Source organism: Natrix helvetica, assembly GCF_964273705.1.
Source record: "Natrix helvetica genome assembly, chromosome: 3".
Classification (NCBI taxonomy): Eukaryota; Metazoa; Chordata; class Lepidosauria; order Squamata; family Natricidae; genus Natrix; species Natrix helvetica.
The window spans coordinates 110,073,291-110,100,404 of record NC_138549.1 but is presented as its reverse complement, the minus strand read 5'-3'; the positions used below and the strand labels follow the sequence as shown (position 1 = coordinate 110,100,404).

Sequence of the window (27,114 nt, the reverse complement as noted above, 5' to 3'; positions counted from 1 at the left end):
TATTAAAGGAACGATGTCAAAAATTACACATGAATATGCTGAATTAGAGTTACTCAAGATAGTGAGGATTTAATCACTCACGATCGGTAAGGTATTTTTTTTTCAGGGAGGAGCCCAACTATGACCAATATTTTAAATTTGGCATGGCATCCAATAATTATTTCTGTAATATGCTAAAAGTTAAATGGTAATATGATTTATTACTGAGAGTGGATTTTATGAGAAGCAACAATGTGAAGGGAAAATAAAATATGTCAGGGACAATGCGGAAAAACAATGTTATATTGAGGAATTTAGTGCTATATGTTGATTTCTCCTTCGTATTAAGAAAAGTCTAGAAGTTTAGAGCTCATTCTTAATTAACCTGCTTGTTTTTCACTCTTGCTGGCTGAATAAAGTAGAAGGGGAGAAAATCTTCACATAGTTGTAAACCTGTGAAAATCTCAAACCTTCAATTCCCATCCCACTGTCATGTGCCACTCAGTCAAAGTCTAGTCCTGAAGTCTTCTGCCATAGAAGGGGCTACGATGTCATAGTACCGTGTTTTGATATTACCAGGAGCCCTGGTGACGTAGTGGTTAGAATGCAGTACAGCATGCTAACTCTGCCCATGGTCTGGAATTCGATCCTGACGGGGTTTAAAGTTGACTCAGCCTCCCATCCTTCTGAGGTCAGTAAAATAAGAAGCCAGATTGTTGAGGGCAATATGCTGACATTTGTAAACTGCCAAGAGAGTGCTGCAAAGTAGTATGCAGTAGTATATAATTCTAAGTACTATTACTTAGTACTGCTACTGTTTTGTTTGTTGGGAGCTTCTACATGGAAGTCCAAAATGGCCCCACTTGGGGTATCTCTGCTGTCATTATTAAGAAGCACTTGGCAGCTTGAAAGCAATTTAGGTATCATAAATTATTTATGTAATACGCAGAATTACAGTTAGGTCTGAAAGCGTTTTATGTTGTGCTTTTAAATCTGTTTGCTTGAGCTGATATTAAAATTCCATTATTTACTGGCATACATATTGCCTATGGATTGAAAAGAACAAATTCTTGGGCACTTGATCACTGCCCTGACACTTAGCAAAATCATGACATAAAATCACGGAGTTATTTACATCAGTGTAAATAAAGGAGATTATTTTTTAAAAAAATTAAAATCAAAGTTTTTAACATTGCAACCACTACAAAGCCACAAGAGCCCACAAAATAACGTCATCTGGCAGACTGAGACCAAGTTTGACCCTGGGGATTCCACTGGGGATGGTCAGAGATGTTGGGGTTCTAGTGAAGAAGGGAAATGGCTAAATTCACTATATTCTTTGCTTTATTTCAGGACTCTATTAATTCACATTCCTCTTTGTTTTAAAATTCCTGCCTTTTCTCCTTTCCTTTTTCCGTACCAAGGTAAAACAAGAGTAGAATACAAATGTGATTCTAGAGAATTCCTGACTCCCTGAGGGGCAAATCAAAGAAGTCTTGGTTTAAAAATCAGGAGTCTGGTAGCACTCTTTCCAACTGACAAATGTTAATAAATGTTTTAAAAAACTTTTAATAAAGTTTGTTAGTAAAAAAAAAAACGCTACCGAACTCCTGATTCGTAGCAACAATAGACTTAATGCAGCTCTCCATTTACAGTGTCTACAAGCAGCTATTGATTTAAAGCAAGAGATAATGCAAAATCACAGCTCTGCTCACCTACTATCAGCTGAATGCCAATACTACAGAGACACAAACTCCACATCTCTCCCTACACACTCTGTTTCCCCCACCAAACATTTAACCAAGTGCGGAGGCAATACCCCAGCCCTGAAAAAGCACAACGCAGCAGATGCTCACTGGCCTGGTTTCAAAGGAACTTTTAATGTACACAAACACCTTTTAAAATGCTGCTATAAGGTTGAGCCTATTTGTTTACAAGACTGCGATTCTGCTGCATTAAGCAGGGGAAGAAGCCAAATATACCCAGGGGAATATCTTTGTAGCCCAAAACATTCAGAGGCACCACAGGGCAGGTTTCCAGAACATCTGTTCCACCAACTTAATTAGTTCTTTTACCCAAGCAAATAATCATCTGACATGCTAGCATCCAAGAAGAAAAATCAGTGGAGTCTAAGCCCTTTAGGACATGATTTTAAAAAGAAAAATGATAAGCACTTAAAGGAGAAATAACTTAATCTGGTCCATGGATGACCGAGTCTGAGAAAAGTTAATGGAGAAACTCATTGATTACTAAAGCAATCCAGCACATCCAGGAGAATTGGGAGCTATTCTTTATTTTCAAAGCTGGGCAGGGGGGGAAAAATCTTATTTCGCCTTGGGCTTTTTGAACTGAGAGATGCAGACAAGAAAGAGAGTAGACAAGAAATGTAAAATGCCATTATCCAAGTCTTCGCTATGGAATCGAAGCGTATGCATTTCTCAGGCTTCGTCTGGGTTGTTTGCTGTCTGCTTTGAAAACATCCCAGGACATAAGCAAGGATAGTGGTGCTATTGGTCTACTGCAAAACTGAAAAGGTTTTAACAAAAAACTTACGTAAGAGAATATCAACTACTGAATATTTTATATTGTTCTGTCTACTCACTTCCCCCCCCCCCCATTTTCTCTAGTTTAAAAGAAGTTATTATCAAACAGAAACTTTTTTCAGTATCTTCCGTTGCTCAGCTAAGGCAAAAGCAAATAAAGGATGCATTTTTAGCATAGTGGTAAGAAATAGGGCATAAAACTAAATGTAAATGCAGATAATCCTCGACGTACGACTGACCTCAAAAGTTCCTTTGCTAAATGGGACATTTGTTAAGTGAGTTTTTGCCCCATTTTATGACCTTTCCTGCCACAGTTGTTAAGTACATCACTACATTGTTTCGAATTAGTAATAAGTTGTAAAGGGAATCTGGCTTCCCCATTGACTTTACATGACAGAAGGTCGCAAAAGGTGATCACACATCCCTGGGACACTGCAGCCGTCATAAATGTAAGCCAGTTGCCCAGTGTCCGAATTTTGAGCACATGACCATGGGGATGCTGTAACAATTATAAGGTGAACAATGGTCATGTCATTTTTTTCACTGCTTTCATAACTTTGAATGATCATTAAATGAATAGTTGCAAGTTGAGGACTACCTGTAAGTTGAGGACTACAGTTCAATAATACATGTCTAACCTTGGCCAATTCCCCCTAAACAATGTTAGTATTTCAATGAGAAACCACCAGGAGCCATATGCTAGTTTCAAAAATCCTGTAAGAAAGCAATGGCAACTACATCTGCCAAGTGGATTAATCAAGCTCCACTTATACAAGTTTCTACTTCACCTACATTGAAAAGGAATTGTTTTGATTGCTCAGTTTTCACAAGGTAGAACTTTCTGACATCGATCAGTAGTCCAAGTGACACATTCTAGCTGAACATATATAGTTGTACTAGATCAGTGATGGTAAATATTTTTCGCCTTGGGTGCCAAAAGCACACACACACACACACACACACTATCACGCTTGCGTGCCCACCCCCAGAATTTAATGCCCCACTGCGATGTGCCCTGTTTTCTGACTTTTGGCGGCCCCGGCAGGTCCATTTTTCACCCTCTCCGGGCTCCAGAGGTTTTCTAGGAGCCTGGGGAGGGCGAAAACATCCCAATGCGCAAACCGGAAGTCCATTCCCAAACTTCTGATCTGCACGTTGGGCGATTTTTCACCTTCCAGAGGCTTCAGGGAACCATCCGAAGTCATTTCCCTCTGTGGAAGAGGTGCTGCCCCCTCCGCGAAAGGGCCGTTTGGACTGACCCTGATATCTACTCCTAGCTTGGTAAAAGGGGCAGTGACCCTGTCTGTCATATCTATAGGGGGCATACCGCTGCTGGCGATACTCATGGTCAGGAGGCCTGAAAGAAGAAGGTCTTCGGTAAGAAGCCGGATGGGACTTTGGCTTCTTGGTGTTAAGAGGAAAGGACCTTCTTCTTGTCCTTGTTCTCCACAAGGATTGGGTCAAGCGAAGCCCCGAAGAGGTTGCGGCCAGTGAAGGAGGCCGCTGCCAGATTCCATTTGGACTTGTTATCCATTTGCCAATTGCGGAGCCACAAGAGGTGCCTCGATGTTACTGAGGTAGACAACGCCCTGAAGCAAATTTGATGGAATCTAAGGTGGCGTCTGCGGAAAACTGGGTGGCCGAGATGATCTTGGTGAGGTATTGATGAAGACGCTCATCCTGGAGTGGAATGTGGTCCTGTAATTGGTGTAGACACATAATCACCGTGCAATTAAAGTAAGAAGCTGCTGCAGCCGACTTAATGGTCCAGGCCAAAGCGTTGAAATTCTTACGGAATGTAAGTTCCGCACGCTTGTCCTCGGGCTTTAGTTTGTCAGCCACATCGCCTGAGACTACAGTGGATGCATTGGCGAGAAGGGTGATGGGGGCGTCTACTGTTGGTAATTGTAGGGCCTGGGAGAAGGCCTGCTCCATATTGTAGAAGCGCCTATCATTACTCCCAGGGTTAGGCAAGGAAGAAGGTCGAGACCACTGGTTCTTGACCACCTCTAGGAAGAGAGGGGGGGGCTGGGACTTCCTCTTTATCTGTATTGGGATTTATAAACATGGCTAGGTTGGGATCCCTGTGTTGGGACACTGGAGGGGTCCCCGTACCAATCTGAGTAGTCTTTTTAGCGTTATGCAGAAGAGGTTTGAAGGCTGGGGGAGGAAAGAGGCCTGGAAATGCCGGAGGAGGAACTGAGTCCTCATCTTCCAAACCCCAGGTCAGGATGAGCCACCTCCCCTAAGATAGATCCCTCACTAACAACCGAAGAGGAAGGAGGTCTGGGAGGATCCTGTCCCCTAGAGGAGGATGGTGATCTGAGGTGTCTAGAGACAGAGTGAGGGGCGTTGGGAGGGGCATTCCCATTGGGAAAGGTCCAAGGCAATGCCCTTAAATATAGCGGTGGAAATGAGCCCCCTGATGCTGTCAGTCAGAAGCTCAACATCCTCTAAATCCTCTTCGGAAGGACCCCGGGACGAGGGCCCCTGGGGGGCCAGTTGTGCGGATGGGAGATAGTCCCGAGATCCCCCTTCTCCTGGATCCCCTCCCCCCTCCCTATATGATCTTGGTGTGATGGGAGGTGAAGGAGAAGCCACCTGTCTGCGAGGCCATGCAGGGGAGATGGAAGGGGAAGAAGGGCTGAAGCGTTTGGAGGGCGAGCCGGAATGGTGAGAACTGGGCCCTATAGGGGATCTGGATCTACAAGGAGATTCAGGCCTAACAACTTGTGCTAGCCTCTCAGCCCTGGCCACCTGTTTTTCTAAGGCTTTCTGTCTCCTTGACTCATCTCTAGCAGCCGCTCTGGAAGGGTGCTGGTCAGCTGCAGGTCTTGAGGCCGCTGCCCTGGTCCTGAGTCTGCTTTGGCCTTCCTCTGCCATTTCTCCCTGGGCCTGCACTGATTCAGGGGCTGTGGAGGCCATGCCTCATTTACATGGCCTGTGTCTGGATTGACTGTGGCAAGCCTGCCGGCCTCGATTTATGGCCATGCTCCAGGTAGCTGGTCAGAAGAGAAGGAGACTATCGGCCTCAATTAATGACCACGATATAGACAGTAGGCCAGAGGAGCAGATGTCTGTGGGCCTTGGTCAATGGCCCCGATGCAGGCCGCTGTCTTACAAAATGGCCACCGCCCAAGAGGTCACACCAAAAATCGCTGCCATGCCTCGTATATCGAGGGGGAAGGTGCCCGGTATCAATGGCTCTGAGGTTGTGGCCTCGTGGCGTGCAAAATCCCCTTGGAACTCCTGCAGCAGCTAGATCAATCAATTCACGCTCCGCGCTCCTTTACGAGCCGCGTCACGTCGCATGAGACGACTTAACAACTTAGGCACGCCTCTCAAAACGTAATTAAAGCCACAGTTAATTCTTAAACTCGCGGCGAGGCTCTGGCGGCAGCACAACCTTACAGCAGCGGTGAGTTGTAAAAGCCGCGGCAAGACTTGCGACCTTCAATTTGAAACGATCTGACAATCAAATGCCGCCAGCAGAGCCTGCAATCTGCTTCACTGTGATTGAAACCTGCCACCCCTGCACACCCAGGGATCAGGCAAGCTCCCCCTTTGGACCCAGGGTAGGAGGCTAGGGCTCTCCTTACCTTGATGAGGTTGAGGAACAATCTCTATGGCCAGCAGTCTAATTTTTTTATGGAAATTTTAGAATGTCCAATCAACCAAATTAGGAAATATAAATTTTAATAAATACCTCACTGGAGCCACAGCTAGTGCTTGGACCAAAGACTGAGGGAAACTGGGAGCCTATAGGGAAGGAAGGATACTTAAGAAAATTCCCTCAGTCTCTGGACCAATCAGGCTGTGACTAAACCCAGCTGTAGCCCCTACCGCCGAAGCTACAGTAAAACAGGTCTATTATTGTCCAAATGACCTTGTCCCCTTGGCTGTCCGGTAAATCCACGATGAAGTCCATGGCTATCTGTTCCCATGGCCGAATTGGATCTGCCACCTGCTGTAAAAGTCCAGGAGGCCAGGCCTTCATGGTAGTGCAAACAACACAACTCCTTACATATTCCTCATGTCCCTCTTCATGTGGGGCCACCAGAACTGGCGATTTACTAAATGCAGAGTCTTGAGGAACCCAAAATGTCCAGCCAAGCGAACGTCATGGCAGCGCCACAGCACGTCCACCCATACCACACTTGGTAAATATAACTTCGACCCCTTCCAGGCAAAGCCCTCTTGTTGTATTAATAAAGTTTGATTTTCTTGAAACCAGTGGTCCATTGGGAGTGCTGCTTTGATCGCTCTGGAGAGGTCCTCTCCCTGGGCATACGAGTTTGGTGCCGGTGCGGCCTGTTGAGTGGCCAGCACCCTAGGCTGTGGGGTCGGGATGATAGCCTGCACTAAATCCTCCCTTTTATTTTGATACTGTGATTTGCAGGAGAGGGCATCAGCTAAGAAGTTCTTGCCGCCCAGTATATATTTTAATTGGAAGTTGAATCGCCAAAAATACAAGGCCCATCTAACTTGTTTTGGCGACAATCTTGGCGGGGCCTAGAGGCCTCCAAATTCTTGTGGTGGGTTCAGACCTCAAAGGGTATCCCTCCCCCTTCTAGTAAATGCCGCCACGTCACTTGTATGCCCAGGGGAGGACCTCTCCAGAGCGATCAAAGCAGCACTCCCAATGGACCAGTGGTTTCAAGAAAATCAAACTTTATTAACACAACGAGACGGCTTTGCCTGGAAGGGGTCAAAGTTATATGTACCAAGTGTGGTACAGGTGGCCGTTCTGCAGCATTGCCACGACGTTCGCTTGGCTGGGCTGGCTGGAGCTGACAGTGGGTGGCATTGGCGGGCCAGCAACAGAGGCCAGGGATCAAGCATTGTCAGGGAGATAACATCAGTGGGAAGTGGGGTGGTGGCAGGGGCAACCCTTCACAAAAGTCCCAGTTTCTCATGTGGCCCTTTAGTAAAATTAATTGCTCTCCCCAGAATAAAATAAATGGGGGCCATAAGAAAGATAATACACGTGGTCCTCAATTTACAACACTCCATTCATTAAGTTTCAAAGTTACAATGACATGGAAAAAAGTGACTTCTGATCATTTTTCACACTTATTCCCTTTGCAGCATCCCCAGGGTCACATGATCAAAATTCAAGTGCTTGGTAACTGGCTTGTATTTATGACGGTTGCAGTGTCATGGGGTGATGTGATCAGCTTTTATCTCCAAACAAATTTTGGAAGTCAAATAATCACACGTTTTCTAACTTTCAGATTTTTAAAATTCTCATGGCTAGGAGGAAATCTTGACCGACAGGCTGAAAGATTCCTTTTGTTGTTTGCAATCTCCACTTACAAAGGGAAACAAAATAATGGACATTATTTTTTCATTTAATCAAGGAAACTGATTAGATTTGAACATAACAAAACAAGGACAAAACATCATTTTGTAAATGTATTCAATATGTCAACAGCAAATCTTATGATTACACTCCTCCCAAACACAGTTGTTTTTCTGAGGGGGAGGGGGTGAGGAACATTAGCACTAGATCGCAGTACAAGAATTTCCAAATAAATCTGGCTACACTACACTTTCTAATAGCATCATTACGTGTCTTGTTATACAAAAAGATTCCTTGTCCATTTAAACTAGCATTTCAGATACAAATGTGTCTCTTGGTCCTATTCATTGATGCTATGGATTAAATCTAGAATGCAACTACAATAGTGAAATGAACAGCCAAAGTTGTTTAAATGAAATAAATGAAGAAAATGTGCTTAGAAGTAAAGCAAATGCTGCAATATGAAACTATGACCCTTCTCTAATATGTCGATGAAGATGCTCAGACATCCAAGTAGAGTTGTCTGGAAGTTGAGTCATTGTGTGTGTGTGTATCTGTGTGTGTGTTGTGTGTGAGAGAGAGAGGGGGGAGGGCGCTAGGGATACATAAAAATATACACCATTCAAATATTAACATAAGTTATATCTGAATTCTAAAAACAATAAATAAATACTGAATTTTATAGCAGTTGTGGCTCGATAGTTATTGCAGATTTTTGTAAACTCTTTTCTTTCTTGGAACATATATTATGTCTCACTGAGTCAGAAACATATTTATCATTCTATTATTTAACATTGCATGTGAACCTGGTCATGGAAGATGCTTTTGAACAAAAGGCTTTTAAGTTTGGATGCCAGATGCACTGGTTTGATGAATCTGATGTTACATACCATGCAGCAAGTTCAGAGTCAGGTCCAGTTATCTAAGCAAAAGTAACACAGGTTAAAACAAATTTTTATGCTTTTTGACATTTTCCCCTGAACTCTAGCTGATCTCTACTTTCCTCTTTAACACAATAGTAGACTGTACTAATGGAGGAAACTACCAACACAATGAAGCCTGACTAAGCATATCAGTGTTATTAGTCCTAATCTATATACCATGCTGATTTATTAACTACAAGGTATATTTTAAAGACATATATCAAAGTATGTTCGGTACTATCACTGACAAATTGCATTAATTCATATTTTATTAGTTCTACTGGAACAATTGATTATATTAAACTATGAGGTCTACCAGAAAAGCCTCTTCAAAATGTAATGTCAACTCAGAATCAAATTTGAGAAATATGTAATTCCAGGATCAGAGTGGATCTTTACCTTAAAAAACAATTAAATGTTAGAAATGTGTTGGATATTTTGGAATATCTGGAACAACGTAATGAAAAACCAGCTGCACTGATTTTCTTAGATGCAGAGAAGGCCTTTGACAATTTGAACTGGGCTTCCTTGTTCAAGATTTTGGAAGGTATGAATTTTGGATAGCACTTTGTAAGTGCTGTGATTTGCTATATTTATCTTGCAATCTTATTCCGAATGATGTTGCAATCTTGTTCTGAATGATTCCGGTGAGGGACTTTTCCCACACAGTCACATAAGACAAAATTATTTCCTTATGCAATTTGTTTCTGCATTGGTCTCTAATTTCAGGCTAAAATCTTTATACCTTTTGTTTGGTTCATGAAATGAGTTAGTTGGAGGTGCCTGTGATAGGTTGAAGGACCTGGCTAAAGGAAAGTTGGATTGGGTCTGTGCTAAGGTCATTCAATATTTTCTTGAAAACTTCCAATGATGGAACATCCACAACTCTGGGAAGCAAGCTGTTCCATTGACTAATCATTCTCTCTGTCAGGAAGTTCCTCCCTGCCCTCAGGTGCTATGGAGGTACTATCTATTCCACATTGTTCTGTCTTACCAAGAAGTAGGCGGAGGTCTATTTCATCAAATGTCTTAATAAAGTCTAACCATACTATATCTACAGCATTTCCATAGTTCACTAATTTAGTCACTTTATCAAAGAAGGCAATAAAGTTTGTTTAGCATAACCTGCTTTTAACAAACCCATGCCGGCTTCTAGAAATTTGGCTTCTACTTGGAATAGCTGAACTCAGACCACTCTCTAATCAAATTTAATGTTTTCCTTATTGATTGCCAATTCAATTGTTTTTCAAGATTTCAAACTTTGGGTCTTTCATAACCTTATTTACTTACCAGAGCCTGAATCTGGCTTTTCTGTATTAAGAACAATAGTGAACCATTAATGACCTATGGCTTAGCACATTCATTTTCTTGCATCTGTAAGGCATCAATTATCAAAGAAAGAGACAGATTTTCATTCATCTATAGTTAACCTTCTGTTGAGGCTATCTCTATCAAATCATAAAAGGGTCATGCTGCAGTTTTGCACTTCCAATAAGCTACAGAGACTGGTTGATTCTTTGGAGGGCAGACCATTGATATTCACAGTAGATTGAAGTTTGTGGCATTCAACTGTTCCTTGGGGCATGCTGAATGATATTACATCTGGAAGGAATTAGTCCAGGGAGAACAATAGCGTTAATCCTAGTTTAATCAGCCAACCCCACTCTTGGCAGCTGACATAATGATAGCATATACTGTAGATTCAATGGAAGCGGTTTGGAAAGACCTTTTAGTATTGCAGTCTCCCAAAACAACTAGAGACAGAATTGACATAGACTAACTCTGCTCTGTTGGACAACAATGGAATGGAAGGCATTTTTAATAAGCTTTTCTGCAAAAAAAAAAAGTCCTAATCCAGTGGATGTCACACTAATATTAAAAACAGTCAAGGTAACAAATACTCAGGAGTTGATTTTAAAAAGGAAAACACATACTACAGTTTATATAAAGTGTGCCGCTGATCTTTTTTGTCTGCATGCGCATTAAAGGTCACGATCTAGAATCTCTGCACATACAATTGTTTTTTCCCTTCTCCATGGGTGTACAGAGGGGGAAAACGCAAGACCCTTCTTGATTTAAAATTGAATTGTCTTCTATTTTCTTGGGAATATTTACTCTTTATCGATCAATGTTTTACGATTCCAATCCAGATCTGAATTTCATAATTTTACAGCAAAGTATAAATCAAAGGGTCATCTATGTCTTACATCTCAAAAAAAATCCATGTGTTTTGACTTTGAATTTATTACACGAGAAGAGTTCTGTTTGTCTGCAATTGCAGAGTTTATAAAGTATTCTATAAAGATGGTCCTCAAATTCGGTGATAAACACATCCAAGTTCTTTTCTTGGCAAATTACATTTTCCAGATTGTCTTTTCACTTCCCAATATTGTCTACAGCTCTGGGGTTGTGTGGCAGTTTCCTATTGAATATTAATCAGAACTAACCCTTCTTGGTTTCTAAAGATCAACCATGTCAGTTAAGTTTCAGCCCCCAAATTAGGAGTACAGATATTTTATGTATGCTTGTTAAAAATGTAATTTACAAGATCTATACTAGATGATGATAAAAGGATTTCCTATATAAATCCACTTCATAAGATCCCATTTCAGCCCACCAGTCAAAGATTCAGTGGATCCCCATCTGGAATAGATAGCTCTCCCACAACGAGAAACGAATCCAAATATGCACATATCTGCCAAAATTATTGGGAATTAGCATATTTGGAGGTGATAGCAATCTCAAGTAGGAACAGGTATGATGGAGAAGGGACGGTAGAAAAAGAGTTGAATTATCGTGACTCCATTTTTGTACCAGAGTTAATGGATTTTTAGAAAGTAAATGTAGCCCAAGAATGTCATATAAATGCAAAATATGCCTGCTCCCTCAATTCTGCAAATTGTTCCTGAATACTGTATGGTATTATAAAAATGAAGAAACAGTCTCTGTACCACCAGTGCGGGGAAAAATCCAAACAGAAAATGCCAGACAGTAATTGTAGCAAACCTGTTTATAAACCGGGAAAAAACATTCAGTTTTATTATTGTGATAATACATTTGAAAAACAGAATCCTGAAACTGTCCTAAATGGGTATAAGTTTTTATTTATTTGTTTGCAACAAGTGTAATTCGGTTTTCTCCAAGAAAGGAGTGATACATTGAAGCTGAATTGGTATTACCAATTTGGTCCAGCATTTAAATCTGCTATGTTGTACATTGTAGATCATCGCATCAGCATTAGTCATAAAATATCATACATACTGGTAACATCTACCTTGTGCAAAGCAACAAACATTTTAAAGAGGCCACTTTACATTGAATTGCTTATAACTTCCACACCATAGGCCAGGGGTGTCAAACTGGATTTCTTCAAGGGCCAGATCAGCATTGTACTTCTGTGCGAGCTGGGGGGGAAACGTGACGGACGCCTCATGAAGTCCATCTGACAAAACAGGATGTGTGGGAGCCATGCCCCCCCCCCATATCTTGTTTTCACCCTCCAGGGCCTCCTGCAGCACTCTGCCAGCCGAAAACGGGCCCCAGGAGGGTCTTGAGTTTGACACCCCTGCCATAGGCAATGGCTTCCAACCATTGTTGCATAAAATACAAAATGTTTATAATGTGCATTTCTTTTCACAAGCATTCAAACAATCAACGTTCCCCCCCACCCCACATCCTGTACTCAAATTTATATCAATATTCAAGGAGGAAACACTACATAAATATCTGAAATAAGTTTAGGATCATCACTTTTTCTGACTTCTCAAATATGCAGAAGAAGTTCTGGGAGTCTACCAAGAGAGTTGGAATTAGTCCTTAGTGCCAGAGGAAAAAAATGAAACAAAATGAAATAAAATGAAATTCAATGGTAAAAGAGTAAAGTTCTACATTTAGGCAAGAAAAGAAGGGCTAGGGGAGACATGATAGCAGTGTTCCAATATCTCAGGGGTTGCCACAAAGAAGAGGGAGTCAAACTATTCTCCAAGGCACCTGAGGGTAGAACAAGAAGCAATGGGTGGAAATAATCAAGGAGAGAAGCAACTTAGAACTGAGGAGAAATTTCCTGACAGTTAGGACAATTAATCAGTGGAACAGCTTGCCTCCAGAAGTTGTGAATGCCACAACACTGGAAGTCTTTAAGAAGATGTTGGATAGCCATTTGCCTGAAACGGTATAGGGTTTCCTGCCTAGGCAGGGGGTTGGACTAGAAGACTTCCAAGGTCCCTTCCGATTTTCTATTGTATAATTGTTGTATAAAATGAAAATAGTCCTCAAGACAATGAAGAATTTTATCTGTTCCAACAAAGCACTTTACAATGTTCAAGTAAGTAACAATACAAGCCTTCAGCGCAGACCTATTAGTAATAATGCTCTCTAATCAAAATCTTTATTTCCTAAAAAATCTTTATATAGTGTTTTCTTCTGATTTACCACATTCCAAGAGACTTACAAGCACAGTAAAAAAAGGCTCGTTTTTTTAAAAATGCATTCCTGAGCCTGCCAACTAGCCATCTTGATCCCCATACAAATCCCTGATCAGCAAGTCAGCATCATAATGTAATATTTACTTTCAAGGGGCCGTGCTTTGTCGTTCTCTAGGCAAGCAGCATCAGGCCTTTTCTGAGCCATACATGTAAAGCAAGATAAAAAACTGTGGGATGTCTAGTGACTGATATTTCCATGCAAGAAAAGAAAACCTGAAGCTGTCGGGATAGAATTACACTGGCAACACAGAATATAAGAAGCATGAACATGAAAAAGCTCAACACGATAGAAGATCAAAAGAATCAATTACACACCAATATCTTAGTCTTAGGAAAATTGAAATGGACTGGAATGGAATACTTTCATCAGAAGATCCTACTGTTTACTATTCAAGATGCAAAAATTAAGGACCTGGCAATTCATTGCCAGGAAGGATGCAATGGAATCAGTGATTGAATATCTATTAGGCTATTACAAAGTCATCATACTTTCTATGATATGAATTTGAACATATACCTAACATTTTCCAGAAGAAAATCAAGAATCAGAAATTACTTTGAAGTCCTGAATTTCATTGGTAGGGGACTAGAAGAAATGTGCAATGAAATCAAAAAAGGCATTTTAAAAGATATTCTGATGTTTTGATGCATCTATGTCTACAAAGTTAGAAATGTGCAAGCAACAGCTTTGCCTGATGCACTATGGAAGCAAAAACTGGATTTGAATAAGCAGGAAAAAGAGCAAGGTAAAGGTTCCCCTCACACATATGTGCTAATCATTCCTGACTCTAGGGGGTGGTGCTCATTTCCATTTCAAAGCCGAAGAGCCAGCACTGTCTGAAGACATCTCCGTGGTCATGTGGTCAGCATGACTAATGGCCAAAGGCACATGGAACACTGTTATCTTCCCATCAAAGGTGGTTCCTATTTTTCTACTTGCATTTTTACATGCTTTCAAACTGCTAGGTTGGCAGTTTAGGACAAGTATTGGGAGCTCAATCAATTACACAGCACTAGGGATTCGAACCACCAAACTGCCAACCTTTCTGATCGACAAGCTCAGCGTCTTAGCCACTGAGCCACCGCGTCCCTGGAAAAAGAGTATTGATGCTTTTAAATACTTATGCTGAAGACCACTAGAGATATCCTAGATATTAATATGGATAGACAAATAAACAAACACCAATGGATAATAGAATGAATGAATCCAGAGTGCTTCTTCAAGATACAAAAGACTAGGTTCAAATTATCATAATTCAAGACACATTATGGAAAGACCTAACTCTCTTGAGACACCTATAATAATGGGAAAGATGAAAAAAAAGAGAAGAGGACAACCAGCAGCAAGGAAGATGGACACAATTACAGCAGTGAAGTGTACACTGTTGAAAGACCAAGTTGGGAAAGAGCATCCTGAATAAAATTCATCTTGATAGCCATATCAGTTCTATAATCAGATATTTGATGTTTTAGGGCCACATCAATCTTGCAATTCACATATTTCTTTCAGACATCCCACCCCTACCATGATATTTATAAAACAAAACTGAAACATGTTTAGTGACATTCACTAGAAGTATTCTAAAAATCAATCAATATCAGCATTTCAGCTTGGAAACTCCTAATATATTATAGTGATGCATGGTAGAATGCACAAATGAAACATATTTTTTTGGGTAATATTTTGCTTATTCAAATATTTTTAGTATAAAGTGCCAATTACTGTTTATGACTATCATCTCCCATAAAAATGAGCAATCTCATACAGAGAGGACATTAATTGGCCTTGAATTTCCCCCCTTTTAGAGCAGGAAAATTGCAAACAGGCATTTATGTTATGGATGGTCATTCAGACAGAAGCTGCATCTGTGCAATACACAGAATCTGATATGTTTCAAGCATCCACCAATGGACAATAGCTTGTATGTTACCACCAATATATATATATATATAAGCTCCTCAAAGATATCTGGATAGATCAAACTGAGCAGAATTATGAATCAATATATTTTCCATGCAGTCATGTTTGCCTTCATCTTCTTCAAAGACTTTTCCTACCTCATCCATACATATGATCTGACAGGAAACCATATCATTATTCACAATTCACAACTTTCTGTACTCTGGGATCTTCCACTTGTGTTGCTACTGTTGCTTCCAGAATTCCCAATTGTTAGCCATATGGCAGTGATGGCGAACCTATGGCACGCGTGCCACAGGTGGCACATGGAGCCAATTGTCAGGGCATGCGAGGCGCTGCCCTGTCAGCTGACCAGCTGAGTTCACCCTTTTTTAAAGCCATTTTTCGCCCTCCCCAGGCTCCAGAGGCTTTATAGGAGCCTGGGGAGGGCGAAAACAGCTTCCCCTGCCCCCCCGGAAGCCCTCCGGAGGCGTCAGGGAAGCCTCCGGACAGTCCCTGAAGCCTTCGGAACGCTTAAAACGACCCTCCGAGCAAACTGGAAGTGAGCGCTCCGAAGGCATCAGGGACTGTCCAGAGGCTTCCCTGACGCCTCCGGAGGGCGTCCGGGGGGGGGGAGGCTGTTTTCGCCATCCCCAGGCTCCTATAAAGCCTCTAGAGCCTGGGGAGGGCGAAAAAAGCTTGTAAAAATGGAAGGGGGAGCGCCTGCAGTGCGCGCATGCGCACTGGGGGTCGCGCATTGCATTATGGGTGTGGCACGCCTGCACACAACCCCCCTGCGCTCCCCCCACTTATGGCACGCGAGCCAAAAAAGTTTCGCCATCGCTGCCATATGGGTTGGGAATTTTAGGAGTTTGAGTATAGTACTAATATACCCAGAGCTGTATACAATGCCTATGATAATAAATATACCGTAAGTATTTTTTTTTAATGTACTTCAAGCTTAGACACTGGGTGATTGCAAAATGTATTCCTGTAATTGTTTTGGCACAATACAGAAGTAGTTTGCCACATTAGCCTTTTGGAATCTTTTTCAACTTAGCAGTTTGGCCAACAGCCTTGGTCACATGCTAGTTACTAGGGCTGTACAGTATTTAGCTCTGACAAGCAGGAAATGCTTCAGATAGTTTATGGATGCATATAAGCACTTGTCACAACTCTTAAACCAAACCCACTTGTCCTAAGATTGCCCTTCAGAAGGCAGCTGCACAATACCAGGAAAAGACACGGCTACTGTAAAGACTTCACCTCAAGTCCTCTGCCCTTTCCTGCATCTTTTTTTTTTCCTCAAAAAAAAATCACTGCAGAGCTCCATGGATATCTTACCAAGGATTGACTATGTTTGACCCAGGTTAGCTTCTCCGATTCAGCCAAGGTGAGATCAATGGTGCCATCTAGCTGAGATGCCACTCAGCATGAAAAAGCCAAGCTTTGTGTGCTGGACTACAAACTCTGAGGCAGCAAGTTCTAGTCCCATTTTAAGCAAGAAACTAACTGCATGTCTTTGGTTCAGTCATATCATCTCAGCCTAAGGCAGGGGTGTCCAAACTTGGCAACTTTAAGACTTGTGGACTTCAACTCCCAGAATTCCTCCTCTCGCTCTTCATCTTGATGATGTGCAGACGGGTGGGGGGAGGGAGCTGGAACCGGTCACTGTAGATTTGTGGAATCTCTTCTATAGAAGAGGTTAGAACTGGCAGGAACCCACCCCTGGTTCCAGCTGCCACTACTGCTGGTTCGCTCAGGGACGCGACGTGTGTGCGTGTGCGCATGTGCAGTGCAACAAAATTTGCTCTGCGCATGCGCAGAAGGCAAAAACAAGATGGCAGCACCTACAACGTCACCAAGAGAAATGGTTTGGAGGCGTGGCAGGCCTGGGTTGCTGCCAGTTCCAGCAACCTAGGCTGCCAAGTTACTACCAGTTCAGCTGAACCGTTCCGAACCAGTAGGAAACCACCTCTGTAATAGAAGAATGTGGCAACCTACAATGAAAACATTCATTCCAGCTTCTGCAAAGAAATATTTCATTATTTTCTGGAACCCAGGGCCCTTCCATAGGAAACACATAATAGGTCAAAGGCATGAAACGTTATATAAAGAGGTACATCCGGAGCTTGTTCCATAAAGTTCATTCTTTGGCATTGACTAACTCAAAATAATTTGTCCCTGGTAAAAATTATCTTTTTCTCTGTTGCAAGCTTGTTGACAGACAGAGAAATCTAAATGTCTTCTTTAACTGAAACTGCCTCACTCCCACAAACCTATTCATATCTTCAGCACAAGTGTGAATAATACATATTCTCTTAGAATATTTTGTTTCCTAAGAGCTTTGCCAAGGACATAAAAGCTTTTATCACTGGTGCTTCTGCTTAAGAAAAAAAAATTCTTTAATCAGGATCACATTGTCTTATAAAGCACAGCTGTTCTCTATTGTAAATATTCTAAAGAACTACCAACAACAACTAACCCCTCTCTTGGCTACTCTGTGAAAGCCAACAGCAAATGAATAAACAAAAATCTAGTGATATTAACAGGAGTTCACAGAAGAAGCTGATCTCTAGGATTGGCTTTGTATTCAAAAGTTACATCGGCCATGGCCATTTCAAAAAATAGCTTTTTAACAGTTCAATTCGGATTAAACTCGATTTCATTAAGGGCCGCATCAGGGTTCTGTTTGATCTCAGAGTATGTGTGGCTGGGGGGGGGGGGCATGGCCAGCGTGCTGAGGACCGCACACGGCCATCCCAAGCTCCGTTTTTGGTTGCAACGGCGTCCTGCAATGCTCTGCCAGTGAAAATGTAGCTTTGAAGGGCCGTGTGTGGCCCTCCTGAGCTTCATTTTTGCTGACAGAAGTATCGCAGGCCAATCCTTTGCTGTTTCCAGGGCTTCATGGCCCAGATTTAAACGGCCCATGGGCTGCATTCGGCCGGCAGACCATGAGTTTGATTCACCTGTTGTAGATTCTACCACTAGGCAAGTCTTTGACTTAACCCTTGTTCAGATGAAATGTAGTTCAAAGTCACAGCTTTGAATGTCTGGAAGGCAGGAAGAGGGTGAAAGCCAATTCTCCTTCCCCAGTAGTTCATATATCCCATTGGGGTTTTCCTGCACCGGTATTGGGTGAGCGAGCGGGCATTTCTTTGTGTTTGGTCAGATGCCTTATTAACAGGATCCTGCCAGACTAAAATAGCTATCTCCAATAAGTATTCAATATACTTTGTGAACGAACTGCATTTCACCTCTTCCTGCTGATCAGACATTCTAAGTTCAGCTGTCTCTTTTTCCTCTGGGAAAGACCTACTATTCTGCATTACATTCTATCATACTTGGTTAATCCCCAAAAGCTAAACAGGACAATAAGTAGGTAAGTGTTTAGATGAGAGATCACGAAGAATCTCACCTCCAAAGTTGTAAGACTAAAAAAAAAGCCCAGAAGGCAGAAATGATAAACTGCTTCCTTATTGTTGGGAAGGAAATAAAATAGTTACAACCCCTTTTGTCTTCATGATGAGAAATTGCTTTTTCTCCCTCTAGTTTAGAAGTGTACTTATGCTAGTTCAGAAATAATGCTTAATATAATTAACATAAACCAGACGAAGGGAGATGGAAGGAATGCACAGACTGATTTTAATTCTAACTTTAACTGATAACCTGCATGCTTTGATTATGATTGCCTCATCAACTATTGCTAACCTCCTGGACTGGATAAACCATTAAGCCAATCAGGCTACAGTCTAAAATACCAGATGAACTGGGACTCCTGCTGTGGTGGGAATTTTCCAAGGTCAAATTGGATAAAGATTATTAGACTAAATTGGTTTCAGGCAGCCGTTCTTCAAATTGCTTGTTGCGCAGAGCAAAACAGAACGGTGCATTAATTCAATACAGGAATTGAAATTATTACATTTTTATAAGCATCAAGAATGTCAGAACATCACTGTATTCATGTCTAAAAAAACATAGGTAAGAATAATTGGTGGCATAATTGTGTGTGCTTCCCTTCACGTTTTCTCTTCCTTCCCTTCCTTCTTTCTCCCCCTCCATCCAAAGGGAGGGGTGGAGAGGTGATGGAAGAAAAACAGTTTCTTGACCATATGGCATCAGAAGAACCAGTGGTCAAAATAAAGGTTATCCTTTTGTAGAATCTTGTCACTGAATAGCTTTACAGAAAGTGATCCCTGATCTTTCAGAAGTAGAAAAATAAGACTCCAGTATTTCATACGATCCCTCAAAACATTTGAGTGTGGTCCACTTGCCACTCCAAAAATGTGTCATCAGATGATCATTTTTAAGAAGACATAAACAGGAACTGATTAAACATATTAGGGAGTGGCCCAACTAAAGTGCATTTAATTTAGTTGCAAATAAAACCATATCACATTCCATTTTTTTGTCTTAAGTCATACAGCTCCCATTTGTTCTGGTCACGCATCCATTTGGCATGTGGTCCTCAACAAATCACTCCCTTGTGAAGTGCAGATCACCACTGAAAAAGCTGCACATTCCCGTGTTACAGAAACACCAACTTTTTGACAAACATCCTTTCCATCAGGAAATCATAATTTTAGCCTCAATTTCCCTCCATTAGGCTCAACAATGTATAGAATTATCTTCAAATCTTTTGGGATTGTTCCACAAAAGACTAACTCAGAGAGGACAGAATCTTTAATAGCCAAATCTTATCTATCATGCATAGACAGGCAAAACTGCGGAGGGAATGACTTATTATAGTTGGCTGCTGAAAACAGCCCCTTAAAGCTAACTTTCCCCTCATATTGGGCAAGCGCTGGGACTGCCCGGAAGTGGGAAATCCAGGAACAGCAAGACTCTGTTCAAAGGCTGCTTTGAAGGAGGACAGCAAGTACCGCCAGCTAATCCAGCTCCGCTTTGTTTCCCCACAGAAAAATAATAATTTGTTCATTATGCCCCTTAAATATACTGCTTCCTTTTTTTAAATTAGGAAACATTTATTTAGCTATGCCTACGAGGGGTAATTTATTTTATAAGCCGATCCAGGCTGTTATTTCTGAAAAGAAAGATAATGTAGCAAGTGAACATTTAAAGTTTTTGAAGCAGCTAAGATTCTGAGTGTAAATGTTTGCTTCTGGCTTGCCCCTAAGCAGTGAAGTATAAATAGCAGCAATTATAAAGTTGCTGGGGAAAAAAGACTGCCTTCTCCACAGTTAATTTATAGTTTATTAGTAAAGTATCAATTCATTTTATGTATCTAACTGAAACAGAAAAAAGAAAGTGATGCTTTGTTTCCCGTTCTCCTAGATCAGAATGCCCTTCAACCAGCTCAGGGCTATCAAACTCGCGGCCTGCCGGCTGGATGCATCACCCAGTTTAGTGAAGGGGGGAAAAGTCCCAATATGTCATGTGATGCCACCATGACGCGAGTTTGACACCCCTGAATCAGCCCAAAGGCTACAGAAAACTGGGGCCACTGTCTACAAGTGATGGGGCCAGAACCCATTTTACCTAACATGTCTCTTTAAAACTAAAAAAAAAAAAGGTGCAAGCTGAAATGTTTGAACACATGCACCCATCCCCTCATTCTAGAGCAGTATTTTTCAAACATTGCAACATGTAAGAAGTGTGACTTCAACTCCCAGAATTCCTCAGCCAGCATGCTGCCTGGGGAATTCTGGGGGTTGAAGTCATACATCCTACATATACTAAGATTTTTTTTAAAAAACACCCTCTATTCTAGAGGTTATAACAGAATAGTAGAATAGACAGTAGATCTTGGATGATTCCTATACATTTTTTTGCATCCTGCCTATGCCTATCTTAGCACGCATATTCTGCCTTTAAGCCTGACATAAATCATCTGTGCAACATAGCCACGAGTAACTTCAATCAGCAGCTTTAGGCATGCAAACATGGAAAAGGAGACAAAAGTAACTTTAGTGGGGATGAAGAGAAGCAATATTCAAAGGCCTGTCATTAGATATAGAGATCAAAATGAAGAAGTTGATTATCATTAAAAGGGCTTTTCCTAGTTGGAAAACACCACTTAAGTATGGCATGTTCTGAAAGGACTGTCCTTTTTATGAACCATAAGACTGTTTAAAGGCGTGTTTGCAATGATTCAATATGCATCCTGTATATACATCCTGTATAAAATGATGGCAGGGAAACTGCTTTTAAAGCCAAAAGACGAGGCAAACTCTTTTTCTCATCCCACCAGTTTCTACCGTTTCAAGTTTTCTCCCAATCATCACACATTCACCCATAGCATGAAATTGTGGACCAAACTAGATGGTTAATTTAAATTTTATTATGCTTCGTCAGGCACATCCAGTTTGTTCAGGGGAAGAGCAAGAAATTGGAAAAAAAGGCTGAGGATCCAGGAAAAATGAAAGTATCTTCTGAATTATTTAATGAGGGTGTTTGTAAGCCTGAAAAATCAACAGTATGATAAATTCTAGAATGTTTGCATAGAGAATGACTACATACCCCAATGAAACTGAACTGCAACAGCTGTTTATACCTTAGAAGCTCATAAAAAGGTTACCCTCACACCAATATTCAGAGTTTTCTACTTCAGATACAGTAGAATGTATTGTTTCTCTTCCAAATGTGTTCTCCACGCAATAAACTTCTATGACAGTGAGACCAGGAAGCAAATCTGTTGCACAAATATTTAACTTTCCGTCTGCAAGAATCTGAGATTTAGAGAACATTCATAACTATCTTTTAACATTAACGAGCAATGCATTTTTAAATATGTAGCAACAATCAGCTGTTTGTCAACACAACCACTATGTAACAACAACTAATCAATATTCTACAAATGTATAAGGTAATAGTTCAAAAAATGCCTGAAAGCACCAGGTTCAAATTTCTCATCTAGTTGTGATCTCATTGTGACTGGACTAATTGTCCTCAGTCTACAGCCTCACAGGATTGTGTTTAGGAATATGAGGATAAAATAGTAATAAGGACCACTGCTTAGAGTCCCTCATCAAGTTAATACTCAGTTCATCCGAGTTCCAATCACAAGATATCTTCCTAAACCTCAACTACAAAACTTTTGTTAGCAGCCTAAAAGTGAATCTAGAAAACTTATCATCCGTGATACAATTTATTCAAAATCTTTAAAAGTTTGCCTAAAGGACAAAATTCCATCACAGGTTGACTAAATGAATAATTTATCCTTAACAGCATAAATAAATAAACCCGCCCTCTTTGCATTTCGGATCTGGAAGCATTTGATTAGGACAATGGTGAATTTGTGCATGCACATTCTGAAATAAATGCCACTGAATTTAATGACACTGAGCCCACCTGAGTTGACTTTTTTTTTCAGTAGGCAGCTTAATCATTCTTGATCCTAATAGAATTATCATCAGGACTTAGCAATAATAAATGGTTTTAAGTGGGTAAATTTAGATTCCCAGCCCAACTTCCCACAACTGCCTTCTCTCCCCTCCCAGCCAAGGACAGGAAGGCATGGCCTTAAAGGGGAAGAAGGAAGGGAGGCTGTCTCAAAGTAGTTGGTAGTCCAATAGAATTCAACCCCATCCCCTTCCTTATGGGAGAGTGGGTACCATGTGACCTATCTGGCATTTCTCCAGCAGCCAATCACAAAACTCCCGGCAGAAGAGGCACTTCCATTCATAAAGAGAGTGGATGCCTGCCACAGAAGTTTGAAACAGGTATTTGTTCTACCCGTTCATTCTTATTTTTTGTTACAAAAGGGTGGTGGTGGGAACCTCTTCAGCTGCTTATTCTAAACGCGGCACGAATCGCGGAAATGCCACTAGATTTTAACAAACCCTGACAGGGGTAGAGCTGTATATAATCCTCCTTCTTTCGGCAGAAAGGGCCGCTTTGGACACGCATTCTAATCCAGTTCTTCCTACAACTGGGATAATGTGGATCTGTCACTGGCAAAACAACCCCGGAGGCGCATTTCATCCCATGTGTTTCCCCCAGAGAACAACTTGTAGAGGGCTGCTTCCACTACACACACAAACACACAAACATCACAATCTCTGCTTCCCCGTCTTTCGTTTCTCTTCAACCCGGCGACCTACGTCACCTGCTCCTTTCTGCCTGCAAGAGAAAGGGCCACACTACTACTCACGGCAGTCTGCTTCGTCACTATTATCCAAGCAATCATCGTCCTCGTCACATTTCCAAATGGAAGGGATGCACCGCTTGTTCCGGCACTGAAACTGGTTCTCTTCGCACTCCTTCTCGGAGCCTGCGACAGAGCAAAGAGAGAGAGAAGATCCAATACAGTCTCTTTAGAATTTCACCGAAAAATAAATGTGCACGAAAAGAAAAAGCGCGTGCACGCACGCATACACACACACACACAAAACCACACAACGCGCACACACACGCACCCCGCCGATCCCTCGCAATTCCTTTCTTAGCCGGCAGCCCTCAACGCGCTAGGCCACGATTCTCGCTTTCCCCAGAAAACGCACAAAAGGCTATTTTGCGAGGAAGCGTCTCCCCCAAAGAACGCGCCGCTCTTCCCAGGGCAGGTCACTTTTAGGGAGGTGTGACCGATCCTACCCTTGGATGCGAAGGAGATCGGCAAAGCAGGTGGACAACAAAGGAGCGTTCCAAGACAAGAAAGGCGCAGAAAAGATGCGGGGTCTCCTCATCTTTTCTCTCTCGTGTGTCCCCCCCACCCCAATCCTACATGCATTCGGGTCTTGCTCGTATAAGGGGGGCGACGGCAAGCTGTCGCGCATTTATTCCTCTTAATTCCTGGTTGCATTTAAACCGGGGCAGGGGCGGGAGAAGAGGAACGGAGAATGAATGGGCAGATGGCGAATGAAAACCGCTTTGGAACAGATGATAGTCGCGAGTGAGACCCGTCTGTCCGCCTCCAGGTTAGCTGAAAGATACTCTCTCCAGGAGCACCGAGTGGCACCCTATCAATTACTCCGGGACGTTTAGGATGGTCTTCCTGCACACGCGGATCTCTGGGCGAAACCAAGCTACACAATAGCTCTTGTCTCTCCTGTTTACACACACACGCACACCCTCTACACACAATCGGATTCCCTCTCGCGGGGCGTGGGTGGGGTGGGGGGGACACCGCGGAACGCCAACCCCACGACTTCCGAGCAGCGGCACCAAGCCGGCACCGGCGAACGCCTGGCGCGCGCTTGCCCGGCAGCTCTGAAGCCGAGCCGCCCGGCTCCTTCCCCCTTCGCTGCCCGACCCACCTCTGGCGCTGTGGAGCTTGATCAGGAGCAGATGCAAGAGCAGCAGCCTGGTCAGAGCTGGCCGACACATCGCGCGTCCTTTCCCCGCTGGCTCTCGACCCCCCGACGCCGCTGGTCGCATGCAGCCCCACGCGCTACCTTTGCAGACTGTTAACTGCGGGCGGGCGGATGTTTCCTCCGCCGTGTGTGCATTTCAATCCGACTAGTGACGCTCCCCCACAGGGCGGGATTTCAGCAGCCAGCGAGCCAGACCTGAGCATGCCCGCCCCATAGGCGACCTGGAGGCGGGACCATGTAGCCCGAGCACGGGAGGCGAGACCCCCCCCCCTCTTTTGCGATTTGGAAACCTCGGCGGCAAAGCGATCTAGTAGCTTCCTGTGATCATATACATAGGCTGATTAAAGTGGGGGATTTTTCTTAAAATCCTCATCAGGTGGTGAACGGTATTTAGCCTTGCTTACCATCTCTGTGCCGCGTCGAGGCGATTAACCAAATCCTAATCCTGAAGAAATCAAATCATATTCGAGTTGACTAAATCTAATACTTGTGAGAAGATGGATTGCACAGCCAGTTTTTAAGAGAGGTAGTGGACCCCTCTTTGAAGCTTCCAGAGTCTCTGTCTGTAACATTCCGGCAACATTTCTTTTGCATAGCGCATGGGTCAGCAAGCTGTGGCTCTGGAGCAGTATGTGGCTCTTTCATCTCTCTGCTGTGGCTCCCTGTTGCTGGTCGGCTCCACAATTGATAGGGCTTTGGGTTAGGACAGGTAGAGGAAAAAAGATGCCCCCTAGGAGGAGACTCTATGGTGCGGGTACCGGACTTCCAGTCGGCTCCAGCATTGAAGGGGGAGGGGCTTCTGTTTAGAGCCTTTGGGGCTTTTAGAGTGTTTAAGGTTGCCGACCCTTGGCATCGTGGGTTGTGTCTAAAAAAATCCAGACATCCAGTAATTCTTCATTAATACAGTTAGGGACTGTTCTGTCCCCTGATTCCAATGAATATGCAGACACGGGCTTGGCTGTCTGCCACGACTAATTACATAGATAAAGCCACCCCTTGGCTAGGAGCCTAGAAAGTTATCTTCAAGAACCCAAGATCAAATTAACAGAATGCTTTCTCAACTGCTCATATAATGGACTGTTGTTTCCTGCAAAGATTCCCCTCCCGTCACTCCACCTATAAACTCTTTGGGAGGGGCCACACCCTTAGCCAGCTGTCCTTACTTCCTTCTATGACATTTCTCCACAGCTGTTCCTTTCTCCTATCAATTCTATGCATACAGGGACTATCAATTCTATGCATATCAGGGACAACCTCCCTCTGTTCCTCCTCACTGCTCCCTGACTCAGATGCCACCTGGTGACCAATAGGCTTCTCTAGTTCCTGCTCTGACTCCAAACACCCTCCAGAGTCTTCCTCATCTCCAGAGCAGTCCCATAATGGTCTGAGCTGTCAGAGTCCACCAACAGCTCAGCCGGCCGCTGCTGGGCCACAACAGGGATAGGATGTCTATCCAGTGCCATTTCTGAAAGCAAACAGGAAAGATTGCAAGGGTGAGATGTGCTACACACAAATTTAATAAATAAAATAAAACATAAATAAAAAGCACAATACATGGCTTTTTATTTTAAAAAATGTTGAGTTCCATCAATGAAAACACCTTATTGAGATGTCAGCTATCAAGGAGATAATTACATAATTTATAAGATTTTGGATATTTTTATGTATCAAATTATAATGTATAAACATGCATTCCATATACTTGTAATTTTATTATTTAGTTACCATATATTTGGCATGGGAAATCTGGACTCCTCTCCCCTCATGTAAAATTATGTCCTAATAATTCATAAACACAGCTATGGCATTATTAACCAGGAATTCAAATTTAGCCTCACAGACGTAACTAGAACCTTGCTAGCCAGATGTGAAAAATCTAAGGCAGAACAAATGTACTATGGTATATTTCAAATATTTCACAGAGTATAATATTTTCTTTTGTTTTTTTTGGGGGGGGGGGAAACAAGGCTCCTAAACCTTAGCTAGAATTAATTATCTCATGCTTATTCTGGCACACAGTTCCAATTTAGGAGAATTGCCATCTTTTTAAAATTGCAGATAAAGCTTGCTATTAACATTTGCCACTTTAACAAATGAGTGTATTGGGATGTGCATGGTAACACCTGATTATTAAATGTAATTTAGAGGATATTATCATTTTTACTCCTGCACTGTGGTGGCAATAGGTCAGAAAGTTCTAAACATTTTTGCTTTCGGGTTACATTTGCCAGGGAGGGAAGCAAAGTGAGTGAATTCTGGGACTTGAAGTCCAGACATCTTCAAGTTGCCAAGATTGAGAAACACTGATCTAGAATAAAGGGTCATAAAAAGAAAAGAAAAAAGAACTTAACAATTGCAGAATTCTAGATTGGTTTGTGTGCTGGAGAATTCTGGGTGGTAAAGTCCACACACATGAGTTATTGTACTGTGACTGGGAAACAGTACTTAGAAGAATCAGATTTAAGAAGAGATCTTGATCTTTCTAGACTATATTCAGACCATGGGTCCCAGTTTCAAGTAGCACATATGCAGTCCAGTCAGACAGCCAATCCCGAGTTGGCATTTTCCCTTTGTCCGACTATCTCTGACAAATACTAAATTCTGACTGCGGCCAGAAGAAGACATTGCATCTTCTTCTTCGAAATGATGTCCCGGTGTTTGGAGGCCGTACGGGTCTGGATGGATGGCAACCGACTAAAACTCAACCCTTC

At 42.4% G+C, this 27,114-nt stretch overlaps 1 protein-coding gene across 1 annotated transcript in view; it reads right to left on the bottom strand.

Moving 5' to 3' along the window:
- LRP8 (LDL receptor related protein 8) overlaps window positions 1-24,500 on the bottom strand; it is a 230,906-nt gene extending 206,406 nt beyond the window's left edge. Inside the window, exons 1-2 of the mRNA XM_081949607.1 lie at window positions 24,347-24,500; window positions 23,245-23,364 (exon numbers count right to left, since the gene is read on the bottom strand). Coding sequence (XP_081805733.1) covers window positions 23,245-23,364; window positions 24,347-24,467 — 241 coding nt within the window. The 5' untranslated portion in view covers window positions 24,468-24,500. The remainder of the gene's footprint in view (window positions 1-23,244; window positions 23,365-24,346) is intronic.
- Window positions 24,501-27,114: the final 2,614 nt, after the last annotated feature.